At 37.9% G+C, this 14,746-nt stretch overlaps 1 protein-coding gene across 1 annotated transcript; it reads right to left on the bottom strand.

The window, feature by feature from the left end:
* Nucleotides 1-4,409: 4,409 nt before the first annotated feature.
* LOC121255782 (uncharacterized protein At4g28440-like) lies at nt 4,410-9,249 on the bottom strand. The gene is made up of 3 exons (XM_041156287.1): nt 9,098-9,249; nt 8,014-8,243; nt 4,410-5,019 (listed from the first exon to the last, which is right to left on the bottom strand). The coding sequence occupies exons 2-3, from the start codon at nt 8,234-8,236 to the stop codon at nt 4,829-4,831; spliced, it is 414 nt and encodes a 137-aa protein (XP_041012221.1). The 5' UTR covers nt 8,237-8,243; nt 9,098-9,249; the 3' UTR covers nt 4,410-4,828.
* Nucleotides 9,250-14,746: the final 5,497 nt, after the last annotated feature.

Genomic DNA, 14,746 nt, shown 5'->3' on the forward strand with positions numbered 1-14,746 from the left:
CACTATAAAGAAAGGGAACCAGATTCTTTCGTTTATTTAGCCATAGGGATTCATAGAGAATCGTATCATGAATGCTTTCTGATTGGTAAAGCTTGCTTTCTCTTTTTTTAGCACTGTATCACATTTTTATGTCCGCAAACTAATTTTGGAAACGAAGAAATAAACCAAACTGTTTTCCATGCCAGTCCCAGGACATCTGATGAACAAGCACTCCATTGTATATTCATGTTTCAATTAAACCCAGTACTACTGGCTAAGTTGCATTTTTTATATCTGCAATAAAAAGTGAGACTACTCATGTAGCCCATCCTCTTTAATTTGAGCCTAATGCATGCATGGTACCTTCCGCCTTGGGCAGAGAGTGGGCACCAGGATTCAAAGCCGTCGTGTTCCAAAAGATAATTATCAAGAAAGGAAAAAAGAAAAGGCGCAACTGTTTGATTCCCATGAGCAGCATTACTGCAGTAGGAATCACTCATTGTCAAACACAGCCATGATCCTATATTCCCACTTGATGAATCTGCCCTCTCTCTCTCTCTCTCTCTCTCTCTCTCTCTCTCTCTCTATTTGTGGAACACACACTGACACCCATGCACACGCCAGCGCAACACATATCATGCATCATCCTTTCAGTTCAATTTCTAAACGGATCGATCACATGTAATCAGAAGACATTTCATTTAGTTCATGATTATTTAGTGAATAATCGTATAAAAGTCCAGTACAGATCACTAGTTTTCTAATCTTTGTAGAGTACTTGATGATAACAAACATTAGATATATATGACTGTGATTGGTAGCTATTAATTAAATATATGCAATGCGGTATTAAAGGATTATATAATGCTCATGATGAAAATGCACGTACATAAAAGGAAAGTTCTTAAAACTCTCGACTCTGATGGTTTTTCTATGACACATGAGAAAAAGATCAGGTCAGGAGCTTGGAGAGTTGTTGATGTAGACCTCAAAGTTTCTCTTATTGCTTCTTAACCTCATGTGATTTCACATGTTCAGCCATTGGTCTCGCAAAATGACAACTCATTACAAATTTTTAATCTTTTAAGCTTGTGGTTATAATTATAAGGAAGATTCTACCAACTACGTACAAGAGCTGTGCCCGACATGAGATACTATATTTTGTAGTTTCTTTTGCGGCAGAGTATCTCAGTAGAGTATTATCTTTTGTTTGAGAGAGAGAGAGAGAGAGAGAGAGAAGGGTGAGCTTGGGTGGGTACGTATAAAGAGGCCAGTAAATTGGTGTATGAGACAAGAAATTAAGGACCATGATCTGTATGCATGGGAATTAGTTACCAAGAAAAATTGTTGGAGGGAAAAGAAGCTCAAAAGGGTTTGGAATTAACACCTCCCTAAAGCAAGAATATCTTCCTTCTCTTTCAGATTTGAAAAATAGGTAAGCAGATAAGCCCGATCATGGGAAGACAGAAAAATTAGAATCGTCCAATGCAAGAGGGATAATGCATGAAACACTGATTCTAGTCAATTAACCTGTGAGTGTCACGCCCCGAATTATATATGGGGGATACAAAATTAATTTAATACGTCAAAATTCCTGCATTGTATGCAGATTATGACATACTTTAAAGCAGAGAGAGCTCCGTACTATACAACATATTGACACCAGTGCTAATTTTTGGAATTTGATTGGGTGCCACATCATAAGGATTACCAATTCAGACTTCAGTGCTCTTTCCATGCATCATTAAGTTTAATCAGTGCAAGTTCAGCATCCTGGTTTGACAGATTAATTATGGCATTTAACCTATATGCAACAGTCCAAGATTCCATTTGCAATTAATTTTCTCTGAAGTACTACTGTCTCTAAAATACTTCATTTGGGGTTGCTATAATCTATTTCTACGTTTTTATATGGGAGTACTGTGGCATGAAGTAAAGTAGTTTTGTACGTTGTGCATGAACGTCTATCTATATTCCTCTAAGGTGAAGCTGATTTTTAGAACAAATCAAGCAGATCGCCCTGCCCTGAGTTTTGTCACGTAATTCCAGGCGTGAATGAGTCAGCCTGATGTCATACCAAATAGCCTAAAGAGAGAAACAACGTTGCGAGAATTGTAGCTTTTTCAGCGTGATGCCACAAAAGGGCCTTCCAAATTAATTAAAGAAGCCGCAAGTGGGATTTGATGGTGTAGATCATGCAGGAGCATCAATTTTCTAATCTATTTATGCAATATTGATCATTTCTTTTGATAGAATAATTCTTTCTGCGTTAGTAATTATTCCTAGTCCAGAAGTAATTATTCCTACTCCAGAAAATAATGAACCGCGCGTATAATGAGCATTAACTTCTTCGATCGATTAGTGTAGGAGACAAAGCCAAGCCATCCATGTGCAACAGCAATGTCATACAGGCCAAATGCCCAAGATATCAGTCTAGTGACAAACAAAGGGCAACTGCATGATCTTTTGAGTCTATCCCAACTTTTTAAACGTGCAAATTATTGTACCCACCACGCCCACCAAACAAAGCTTGGACTAGTACTTGATATCCCTCAGAAAGCAATCAAAATATACAGAAGGCCAGTAGCCAGTAAGAAAAATAATGATGAAAACTTTAAGAGGGAGCTGCTACGAAGAGGCAACCGACAGCAGAATTCTCGAACACTCGCATGCATCATCTGACTGCAACATCTTCATCAATCTTATCTGCTAAGTATATATATGAGATCAATCTTTTTAACCTTTTGGTATAGAAGGATCCAAGCCATATTCTTCTTAAAATTTATCCACGGAGTACTCTGAACTTCTAACTACAAATTCTGTACGCACACTGTCAGAGAATGATAAAAGGCAACTTTAAAAAGCACTGAAAATGGAGCAGACAATAGAGGAAATGTCCTATGGATCGTCCTTGCTGCTAAGAAACATATCGTTAGATTATTACTGTTTTCCCGTGTCATTTTCTGTTTGCATCAAACTCCTGATCACTAGCCTTACTGATTCAAAGGATACCTGGCCTATGTGACGTCTGTCAATCGTAATACTACATAATCTGTTCGTTTTAGCCTTGTGACGTCTGTCAATCGACACAAATATTGTTTGTCTATTTTGCGAGGTGCATTATATCTCCATTGTTTTGGTGGTCTTATATTATTTGATTATCTGCCATGTGAGTGGTCCTTTCACTTGCTTGGAGGGCATTATAAGCTAGAGTCTCACATACAAAAAGCCAAAGAAAGTGGGAATTTCCAGAAGGGCCAATTGTTTCTGCAAACATGTAGTGCAACACATCCACTTCTTTGTGATCCTATGTCTGCACAAGTAAACCACTGACTCCAGAGAGGGGTAGGGTACAGATGGATAAGCAATTGTTTTCTTCTACCTTAGGGTTTTTGCTTTTGTCGTACAATAGATGTGGTTAATGAGTATTAAAAACCTCATATTCTGTGAATTCGACGTCCTCGAAAAAGTGTATTTAACAGCCTGTTGTGTGATACCCACCTACTTCCAGAGCCAGAGGCAACCCCATGGCGCACAAAAAAAACCAAAACGAATAACTCGTCTCAATCCTCGACAGATTTTTACTGCATGCCATGCCTGTAACCTGTGTTTTTAAACTGGGAAAAGTAAAATGCTTAAAATGCAATTGACTTTATTACTGGTATTGATATGCTTTTTCAAATAATTAAAGCCAGCAATCTGTGCTGGAGAATTAAGATTATTCGAGTAGTCTAGTTAATCAGATTGAAATTGAGAAAAGACGCAAGAAGAGCGAACTCTACAGGTAAAGTTTATTGATAAAAGTCGAAATCAGCATCTAAAACCGAGCTCAAATAATTATGGAAACCTAGGATAGGACTCGAGTACAGAGTGAAGACGACGGGGTGATGAGAAACGAAGTGTGCTACCAAGTCCCCGAGCCCAGAAGCCGTACGTATACATAATTCACAGGTAGAAATCCTTAACCAGTGCCACCCCCTAACAAGTGTACCACATCCAGCTGAAAACTTACAGCTTACTTTCTATAAATCTCCTCTACCTTCTACAGTTGACATATTCAGTACAATCCGGTATGAAAATTCAGTGCAACAGTACAGAAATTTACGGCTTCAGCAGTAGGCAAAGCAGTAAACATCCATACTTCTTGGCAATGATATGAAAATCACGCCTCATAAAATCTGGCTAATCTCTCCTGTCAATCAACCAAGTCCTACTGCAAAAGCAGGCACAACTACTTCTTTGAAGTTAGTAATGGTATATATTATCCACATCACATGGGGAAAAACCATGTGAGCAGTGTCTAGTGCATTCCCAAACCAAAACAAGGCATTTCCTCATATCTGCTACCTATGATGCTTCGTACCCATCAAGAAAAGTGAATTTTTCAGATGAACAGATGTGAATATGAAACTTCACAGCAAAAGAACATAAAAATAGAAGTGTCATGCAGGCAGAAATAGACCAACTTACACAGAGTATAGAGATATGTCGTGCATAGTCTTAGTATCAAAAGTTTACTCTAATAGAGGAAAAACGTGTACTCGCCAAAACTAAATAGATAGCAAACAAACAAAACCAAGACCCAAAAGCCAGTTGCTTTATCTTCATCGAGCTGCAGCTGTCACCATGTGCTTGGAGGTTCAACCAATGGATCCACCTGATCTGCTGCAAAGGTAGAAACAACTTGCGTAGTACTAGCTTCCAGATTTCCTCTACTTAAAAGTGAACTTTTAAAGAGCATTTGGGAGAGCGGCAGCCCCAAAGACGACAGTAATTTTCTCTTCTGGATTTTATTTTATTTTTTGGTCAGGATGAGAATGTAATAGGAAGTGACAACTGTCCAGAAAAGTCACTCTTCCACAACATTCACAAGTTCATATTCAATCAGTGACAGGTTGTTATCTTCCTTCACGGTGAAATCGGCAGGTTCAGCAACTTCAACACGGCCCCACTTGTCCACAGCAAGCCTCATTGATCCTTTGAACATGTCAATTTTAGCATTTCGCAGAATTACAGTGGTGCCCTCTTTCATCAAGTCCACTACACAACAACATAATAGAAACAATTAAAGAAGAAAAAATTCAAACATATTAATTGGTTTTTCTTAGTGTTGAAATAACAAAATTTAAAAAAAAAAAAAAAAAGAAAAAAAAAAGTGAATCTGTCTTCACACCTTTTTGGAAGTAACCTTTATGCAAAATATTATAAATTTTTTACGGATACCTTTTCACACAACTCTTATTTATCATTTATTTTAAGATGTGAAACCTCATCATGGTAAGGCCCTTCAGACTTGGCCCAAGAGAGTTAACCCCAATTATATGATTTATTTTAATACCATTGCTTTCCCTTTTGTTAGTTGAGTGGATCCATGTATACTCCCTGTGTACCAAGGTAATATCCCTTTCCCTCATTAATACAATGGATCTTACTCAATGAAAAAGAATTTGAGAATACCAATGCTCCTTGTAAAGCTTCCAAACACAAGGAAACACTTTTTTTTCTTTTTGGTGAAGTCGCATGAAAAGCATTTGAGATTATACTAAGAAAAGTTTGTTGTCTATACAGACAGAATATCAGTTAAATCACAAACACAAACCAATGGCACTACGACAGCAGGGCTGGCTTGAATGTTGAGTTGAGTTGAGTTGAGATGAGAAATTTCATCTCATCCCATCTAGGCATCCAAACACTCAAACACAAACAGTTTTAAATTTCAAATCTTCAACATTTTCTTCTTCTTCTTCTTCTTTTTTTTTTTTTTTTTTTTTTTTTTTAACGACGGGGGAACCACCCCACAGCAGAGCCCTTAGGACTCACCCATAGAACCTAAACCCCAGGGAGACTAGCACAGCAACCACCACCATGGCCTCCCACTTAAATCGCAGTTTTATCCCAGGGGGAATCGAACATATGACTTCCAAACAGAACACAAAAAAATATTCAACTTTTTCAAATGCCAAAACAAAAATAATATAAAAAATTATATTCTAACAATATTTTAACTTTATAATATTTTCATTCAACTTTTTCTCTCTTCTTTTCCAAAATTCCATAAAACATCTTAAAGCAAGCCATTTCACTACTATTCACAGATTTTTCATCTCATCTGAACATCCAAACAAAGCCCCTATAGCTATGTAATCTTCAGCTAATAGTATCAGAAAAGTAACTGCTAAACTAATAGTGCTACCATTTATGCTATCAGCCAGATTGCAGCATAGAAAACAAAAATATCACAGAAAGCACAACAAAAGATAATCTGGAAGCACCACATCTCCCGATCAAGCTCAATAACTTTAAATTTTAAAACCTGGACTTTCAAGTTGTATGGGTGGCCCAACATGTTTTTTTTTTTTTTTTTTTTATAAATTATAAAACTTAATTAAAAGGCTCAAAAGGTGCAACCCAAGTACAGGAGATGCATACAAGAGTGACACCTAACTACAGGGTGAACAAAATAAAGGAAAATTACAGAAGTTAAGACCATTAAAGTCTGTAGATCCAAAGGAAAAGAGTAAATATAGATTTTTTAGCTCCTCCAACATCTGTTCCCGGCCCTCAAAAGTTCTATCATTCCGGTCCAATACACCTCATGAGAGATCCAATATGTTGACATATTGGGCTGCCTGGTATCAGAATAGTCTCTAGTTTGCACTATCATTTTCAAATGAAACAAAACACTGCATCATCTTTGTTTTAGCTGGCAGGCAAAGTTGTTTTATTAAGAATCCTAGCATCATCTTTAGTTAAAAGCAAAGTGTAAGTAATATGAAAAAAATCTTGTACTCTGCTACCCAAAGTTATTTCCAAAACATGCTGGCCCTTCCTGCCACTCCGTTACTGAAAGTTGCTCATAATTTCTTCCATCAACCAGCAAAAATTTTGAATGAAACATCACTTAGGATGCCATTTATTGCTAGCCTTCATTTATTGAAGAATGATGCAAAGTCAATGAATTCAGCCATTACAATGACCGTAAATCACAGCATAAGCATTTCCAAAATGTACATATCTACTAAAGGTTCCCTAGCATATGCAGAAACCCAAAATGATCATATCAAATTGAACAAGGAATCTAACCCCTGGCCCGCACAAGATTTATTACTCGCTCACCAATCTAATCATTTGTAGAAACCTTTCAATACTCTGAACTCTCATACTTTTTTTTTATAGGTTACTCTGAACTCTCATACTAAAAAGCATCCTGTCAAAGTTATATGACTTCCAAAAGAAAGAAAGAAAATGTAGAACAATGGTCACCTAAAAGGAGCCACAACAAGTAGACTCCAAAATTCAAGCCACCAATCATTCAACAGAATATATATATTTTTTTTTATAAGTGTCATTCAACAGAATATATATAGAAATGTAAAAGAAAGTATCAATTGGCTTTCTCACACTGGTATCATCAGCATATTTATAAATATAAACTCAAAAAAATAGCATGTGAATACACTCATATGTTAACACAGTTCACAACACAAAAATCAATCTCAACTTTTAAGGAGAGGGCTTCAACTTTTGATCACATAACAAACCAAAAACTACATTACTTAAATGATACTCTACCCCCTCAAATTAATTGGAAATCAGCTATACAAATCAAATAACTGCATCAGGCCGTCTATAGGTACACCCAGCCACAAGCAAACTTTCCAGAAATCCCTCATTCCAAAGATGGTTGATTGTTGGCCAGAAAGCTCAAAACTAAAGTTTATTTATTTTTACCAAATGAAAAGTGTTAATCATCCACGTTATTCACCCCAAGAATCTTCCATTCAGATGTGTAAACCAACTAGGTATTCACTCATATGAATAATGTAAACAATTAATCGAAGGAAAAAATACGGCCTACACCAGAAAATATTATAAAACACTAACTACTAAAAATTAAATCAAAGAAACCCAAAAAAACACTATAAAGTCCTCTGATGATGTAAAAACCATTCCCAAATGAAAATAGCAATTATAAAATGCCGCAATAAAGAAAACATATCCAAACTCCATCAATTAATATTGAAAGATATGTACCCTGGTCATTTCTAGCGGTGAAAATGATCATTCCTGTCTCGTCACCCACCAAGCATTCAGCAATTCGCATTTGGCGTACTTGAGGGCCATCGGCACGGCCCTTCTGCAATACCATTTTTGTACTGACAACCTTCCCAATGAGAGTATGCCCACTAGTGCCTGGGCGAAGCTGGTCAACCTTAGTGAACACTGGTTTCCTCAATCCAGGCTTTGATTCTGCCATTTTGACACTACAGAACCCACAGCAAGAAATATATTTTCAATAAGAAAACAAGAAAAAAAAAAAAAAAAAACAAAAACAAAAAACAGATGGAACAATGTACCAGCAACAAGGCAATCTAATTCACAGACCCACACACGGAGCTATCAAAATTAGTTTTCTTCAAACTCTAATAAAACTCTTCTGATCCTATTACCAATACACAGCTCACCTAATTTCATTTGTAACCTATAACCATAATGAAACAAGCAGCTAAAAAAACCAATCGACCCCAGATTACCCCTTCAACCAAACACAAATATTCTGTCAACTACGATGGGCCAACTTCTCCGAAACCAAATATAAAAAATAATAACTACAATAATCGAAGGACCCAAATTCCAATTCCTAATATTTCTGTGACGTTCTCTCATCAACCAAAAAGACCATGGAATATCATTCGATCCCTCTCCACACGCGCCACATATCGCGGGATAAAAAAAATATGGGATGCCATTTTATCCCACAACACACACACACACACAGAGTTATATCGTGCATGTAAAAATTCACTCCTCTCTAAAACTCAAAACTACACCTTTAGATTAGAACTCACGCGTATTATCAATCATATCCAATAAAGTTCTAAATAAAACATAGAAATCGCAGCTTTGAATCCAAATGTTTCAGATTTAGATGGTCGAAGTAACAGATCAAAGAGAATAGAAAGCGAAATCATAAACCAAACATCCGAAAGCGGGACACAAATTGCTTCTATAAATTAGTCAACAGGACAATAACTAACAAGATTCAATAATATGTAAGAAAGCTTTAGAATTTTATAATGGAAGAACGAGATCGAGAAAAATAGGGTTTGGAGATCACCTTGATTTTGCAGAGGCGAGAGAAGGTGCGAATTGGAGAGTGGGATCTGAGAATGCGAAACGTAGCCGTCACAGTCGGCCGTAGAAATGGCCCGGAATATAAAATAATGACCCTTGATCTCGATCACGTGGGGACTAATCTTGGCCTTACACGTGCTCGTCCCAAGATACAATTTACTCGACTCTGTCGTTTATCGTGGATGTTTGAACATGGAGGTCACTTTTACTTTTATACCCTTAAATACATCAAATAATTTTTAATAATTCATTCGAAATCGTGTTGAGAAATTCTATGTCATAAAAGAGCTCATTTTAAGCTGACTTGAATAACTAAATGAGATACGGGTCATTTGGATTCGTGTTAGGTTATCCTATTTTTCTCAATATTCACACTCTTACATATAATTTTTAATAAATTCATATAAAAACATTAATTATCATGTCCATTAAATTGTTACAGGCTTACAGTATATGAAAAGAAGTTATATTTCCTATATTAACACTTATTAATTAATTAATAATTAAAACTCAAAACAAAATATAAATTTCTTATCTGAAACTTTACAAAAACTTTTAAATTTTTAATACATATTTTTTGTTTGACTTATTAAACATGACCTTCCATAATATTAATACAAAATATTAATTAAATTAATATTAATATTAAAAATTTATATAATTAATGAATATTAAATAATTTCATTGTATATATGGTCAATAATAATCCCTTGTATGAAAATCACATAATTTATACAACTACTATATATAAAAATATATTATATATAAAAATATTTAAATATTTAAATATATATATATATATTTATATATTCGGTCAATCTCGATCAAGTCAGGTCCAAAAAAACCCAAACCCCAAGACCGGCCAATAAGACTATTGGTTTAATCCGATCCAGACTGAACTATTTAGTCCAGATGGTTTTTTCGAATCTGGACTTATAGTCTTACACCCCTACATGTGAGATATGAGAAATGATTCTTCAGTTTTTTTTTTTTTTCTTCTAAATTGAGTACTGTTTGTTTCACTTTACTAAATACAAGAAGTTATGTAATAAGGAAAATGATATTATGCCGCCTGAGTTTGCGCCCTCAATTTAACCCCTCATGCCTTTTATTTTATTTTTTTAATTTTTTTTACTTAATGGTCAAGGAAGTGACTATTAGTGTATTGATTTTTTTTTAATTTTTTAAAAGTTTTTAAAGATTTTTAAAAAATATTGAAAAAAAGAAAAAAAAATGCAATTTGCACTTGGGGCGCACACAGTGGTCAAACCTGGGCGGTATAATGGCACTACCCATGTAATAAAGCTAAGAAGAACAATCATTTTCAGTAAACTCATATAAACTATAATTATGAAATCAATCACAAATAAACTAGAATACTAAGAATATCAAGTGGTAAAAGATGTTTCCATATAGCAAAATTAATTTCTTTTTCAAAATGCAAAAATTTCAAACTTTACACTCTTATCCATCCCAAGTTATATATATATATATATATATATATATATATATATATATATATATATTATATAAAGGATCTGTCCCACTACCGGTAGTGAACGTTAACCTACAAATTGTTATGTGGATGGCACGGTGTACCTGTGACACCTCTGATGCTTAAGTCAGCAATAAGTGAGGGATAATAATTCAATAATGCTCAATCAGATGATTTGAAGGTTACCTGCTGCCTCTATATATAGGCGTAGAAAATATTAAATGAGTACTATAAACTAATTAACTTTACACAATACTTAGCCATTAGAAGACTTATCCATACTGTATCAAAATTATTGAATCACCACGTTACCCATATTCATAATATGAAGGTTTATTCCTCCCTAATAATCAGAGCCGATAATGTGAGGGTTTATCCCTCCCTAATAATTAAGGCGACTAGGGTTTGCGTTAAACTACACAACTCCTTTGAATAGCTATCATTTATGGATGATGGGCCTTGGGCCTCCAGTTTGGGTCAGACTAATATTAACTCCTCCAATTATCCTGCTAATTCCTCTCGCATGTAAGCGTGAAGAATTCACCAATGAAGGAATCGTAAATATCTTGCTTTACTCAGTTGAGGACGTTTGAGTTCCTATACTACCCCACTAGGGATTTTAGACCTATGGACTACTCTGCTGGCCCATTTATTACTCTACTCGTCTTTACTAATAATCAAAAGGCGGATTTTTAAACTTGGATACGTTACCTAATAACCGTCACCATGTTCTCTTTCAGTCACGCCATTTAGTCAGGTAATGATGATTTGCAGTTTTCACGTGCTCTTCATTTCCCTATTCCTTCTCATTTTTCATATTCTTCCAGATTTCTTTTTGTCTTATTTACATTCTTGAGACCCCGCTATCTAGACTTCTTTATCTGCGACCTTAATCTCCCCCATTTCTTCCTTTTCCTTTGCTTCTTTGTCATCCTCATGGCCCAATGAAACACATCCTAGACCCGTTTTGCCCCAGAATCTTCTTCTACTAAAGATGTCCCATGCTTCAAAGGTTTTGGGTAGTGTTCCACCATCACTGCCAGGGACTTGTTAAATCTATGCAAAGCCTACGGGATCTCAGACTCAATACTCCTGGAACTCCCTCGACGTAGCTGCATCGATGAAGAAGGGTTCGTAAAAAAAGTTGCCCTTCTTGTATGTGCCCTAACCCACGGTTTGTGATTTCCTTTCTGTCATCCAATAGGCGACGTTCTTGATCTTTTTCGGCTAGCCCCTGCGAAGCTTTATTCTCACGCGTGGAGGGATCTTCTTTGTTTTTGCATCGTGTTTCGTTTGGTTTTGCCGCTAGGGAAGAATACCTAGATTTAACTGCCCGAGAGTTCCTGGCATTTTTTTTTTAGAGCTATCTCGATAACATTTGCAATTTTGGGATTAGGAAGCACCGTTTTGAGAGCAACCATTCAAACGCAAAACAATGGATGAAGAAGTTTTTTTTAATCTTTGGCGTAGGTTGGGAATACCCCAATTCAGAGGTTATGAGCTAGGAATTCCCAATAAGAGTTTTCTGGACTAAGATTCGCGACGACAAAGGCCTGGTGGTAGCTTTGGAACCTCAATCTGAACGGGAGCAATCCCATGTCGACATGGTCACCGCTTGGGCGATTGAGCATAAGGACGACCTTCAGACTGAGGACCTCTTAACACCCGCCAATATTGATCGTTTCTTGGTAATGCCTGATCGTTCGAAGGTCAAGGGTTGCCTCTTCCTAAAGAAGGTTGTGGCGCCATCTCCCCTAACTAAGCCTTCCTTTGAGTCTACTACAAAGGCTTCATGGAAGCGTTCTCTCCATGCTACTACGGATACACCTTTTCCAGGGACGAAGAGGGGGGCTATAGCATTGGTGTTAACGCCTCTCCTGTGGCTAACCGACCTTAGGGTACCCCACCTTCTACCCCCAATCGCTCACCAACACGCGCGCCTTCTCCAGGTCTTGACGACGTCGAGGGCTTGATGGGTCAAGCCCTTTATGACCTGGCTACCGCTTTTGACTTTGATCTTTTTTCTCAACAATTTGATTTGGCGTCTAGCGCAACCTTCGAATTCCTTACATTCGAAGCTTCTGATTTGCCAAGGGAAAGCGACAAGGTCAATGTGGATGTGGACATTACGTTTTTGTTGAGCCTTATTGATCGGGCTGCCCATAAGGGAACTCAGGGTAGTGAAGATGGTGCCCTAAAAGATGTCCAGGGAGGCGACGCTCCTACTTTTGAAGAACATGAAGAAGAGAGTGAAGGTAAAAGTTCAACTTCCCACACTTTGCCCACAACCATCTCGGGGGGAGAGACTCTACTACTTGACCTGGAGGCTGGTGGTGACCATGTTTCTATCCCCTCTCATTTTCCCTCCTCCTTTGGGGATGATGCTGAGTCATTTCCCTTCGGGAGGGTGTTCCTCTGGGTGGTCTCGTGAGTGAGGACATAAGTTTGGGGGATGTTGAACTTGCTTACACCGACGTTGTTCACTCGATAGGGGATTTGGGTAAGGCTCACAGGATTGGAGTGGGCTCAACGGTGGAGTCTCCTGAGGCATTCTCCCTCAGTTCCCACTATGGGCTTGAGGTGAGGTATGATAGGGAGGTGCTTCCACCTCCTCTGGTCCTGCTAGAGATGAAGTCATCAGCAGCATGGCTAATCGACTAAGGAATTTCCTTCTGGGGTACCTTTGACTCGGCTTCTCTCACTTTTGTATATATATTTTTTATTTTCTTAACTTTCTTTGGTTTTATCTTTGTAGGGTGTCGACGATTTGGCGGCTTGGATTATGGAGGATCATGCTGACTTGGAGGATGAAGTTCGCTCTAGGTGTGTCTTTTCTTTCACGCCAAGAGGGAATTTGAGAAATGGAAGGTCGAGAGAGTAGAGCTGGAAATCCTACTCGAGCAAGCAGATGACTATGCGCACTCTTTGGTAGGTGACTTGAACATTCTTTGCAACGAGGTTTTCCTCCTTCGCGATGAACTCCATTGCGCCAGGGAGGTGAAGGATCAGGACAACTTCTCGTTGGGATTGCTAGAGTCAGAGCGTGATTCCATTAGAGCTCAACTTTCCCTTGCTTGGGGGGAGTTAGAGTCAGAACAGAGTCATGCTCACTTTAAGCTCTCCACCCTCAAGGAGGAGCTAAATTCTATCTACCATGAGTTGTCTAATTCTCAGTGGTGCTGCACCGAACTTAGGGAGATGTTGGCGACCTTAGAGAAAAGCAAGTGTCAAGTTAATCTTTACCTCTCTGAGGTGCACAACGCTTTAGATGAGCTAACCAAAAGACACGAGGAATACAAGAAAAATCATGTTGACATAGATGAATAATAGAGGAAGCTTAACGAAACACTTCTTCATAAGGATGCTCAACTGAAGGAAAAGACCTAGCAAGTGAAGATGTTGGAGTCTGACTTGGCGGCTGTTTGGAAGGAACTTGTTCGCCTTCATCCTCAGCTGGCATCGGTGCATGACATCAGGGATCATGTTTTTGGTTATGGGTCATGCAGGGTCATGCTTGCTCTGATCTCTCCGCCCTCAAGGAGGAGCTAAATTCTGTCTACCATGAGTTGTCTAATTCTCAGTGGTGTTGCACCGAACTTAGGGAGATGTTGGCGACCTTAGAGAAAAGCAAGTGTCAAGTTAATCTTTACCTCTCTGAGGTGCACAACGCTTTAGATGAGCTAACCAAAAGACACGAGTAATACAAGAAAAATCATGTCGACATAGATGAATAATAGAGGAAGCTTAACGAAACACTTCTTCATAAGGATGCTCGACTGAAGGAAAAGACCTAGCAAGTGAAGATGTTGGAGTCTGACTTGGCGGCTGTTTGGAAGGAACTTGTTCGCCTTCATCCTCAGCTGGCGTCGGCGCATGACATCAGGGATCATGTTTTTGGTTATGGGTCATGCAGGGTCATGCTCGCTCTGATCTCTCTGCCCTCAAGGAGGAGCTAAATTCTGTCTACCATGAGTTGTCTAATTCTCAACGGTGCTACACCGAACTTAGGGAGATGTTGGCGACCTTGGAGGAAACCAAGTGGCAAGTTAATCTTTACCTCTTCGAGGCACACGACGCTTTAGAGGAGCTGACCAAACGGCACGAGGAATACAAGAAAAATCATGCTGACATAGATGA

Source organism: Juglans microcarpa x Juglans regia, chromosome 3D, assembly GCF_004785595.1.
Source record: "Juglans microcarpa x Juglans regia isolate MS1-56 chromosome 3D, Jm3101_v1.0, whole genome shotgun sequence".
Lineage (NCBI taxonomy): Eukaryota > Viridiplantae > Streptophyta > Magnoliopsida > Fagales > Juglandaceae > Juglans > Juglans microcarpa x Juglans regia.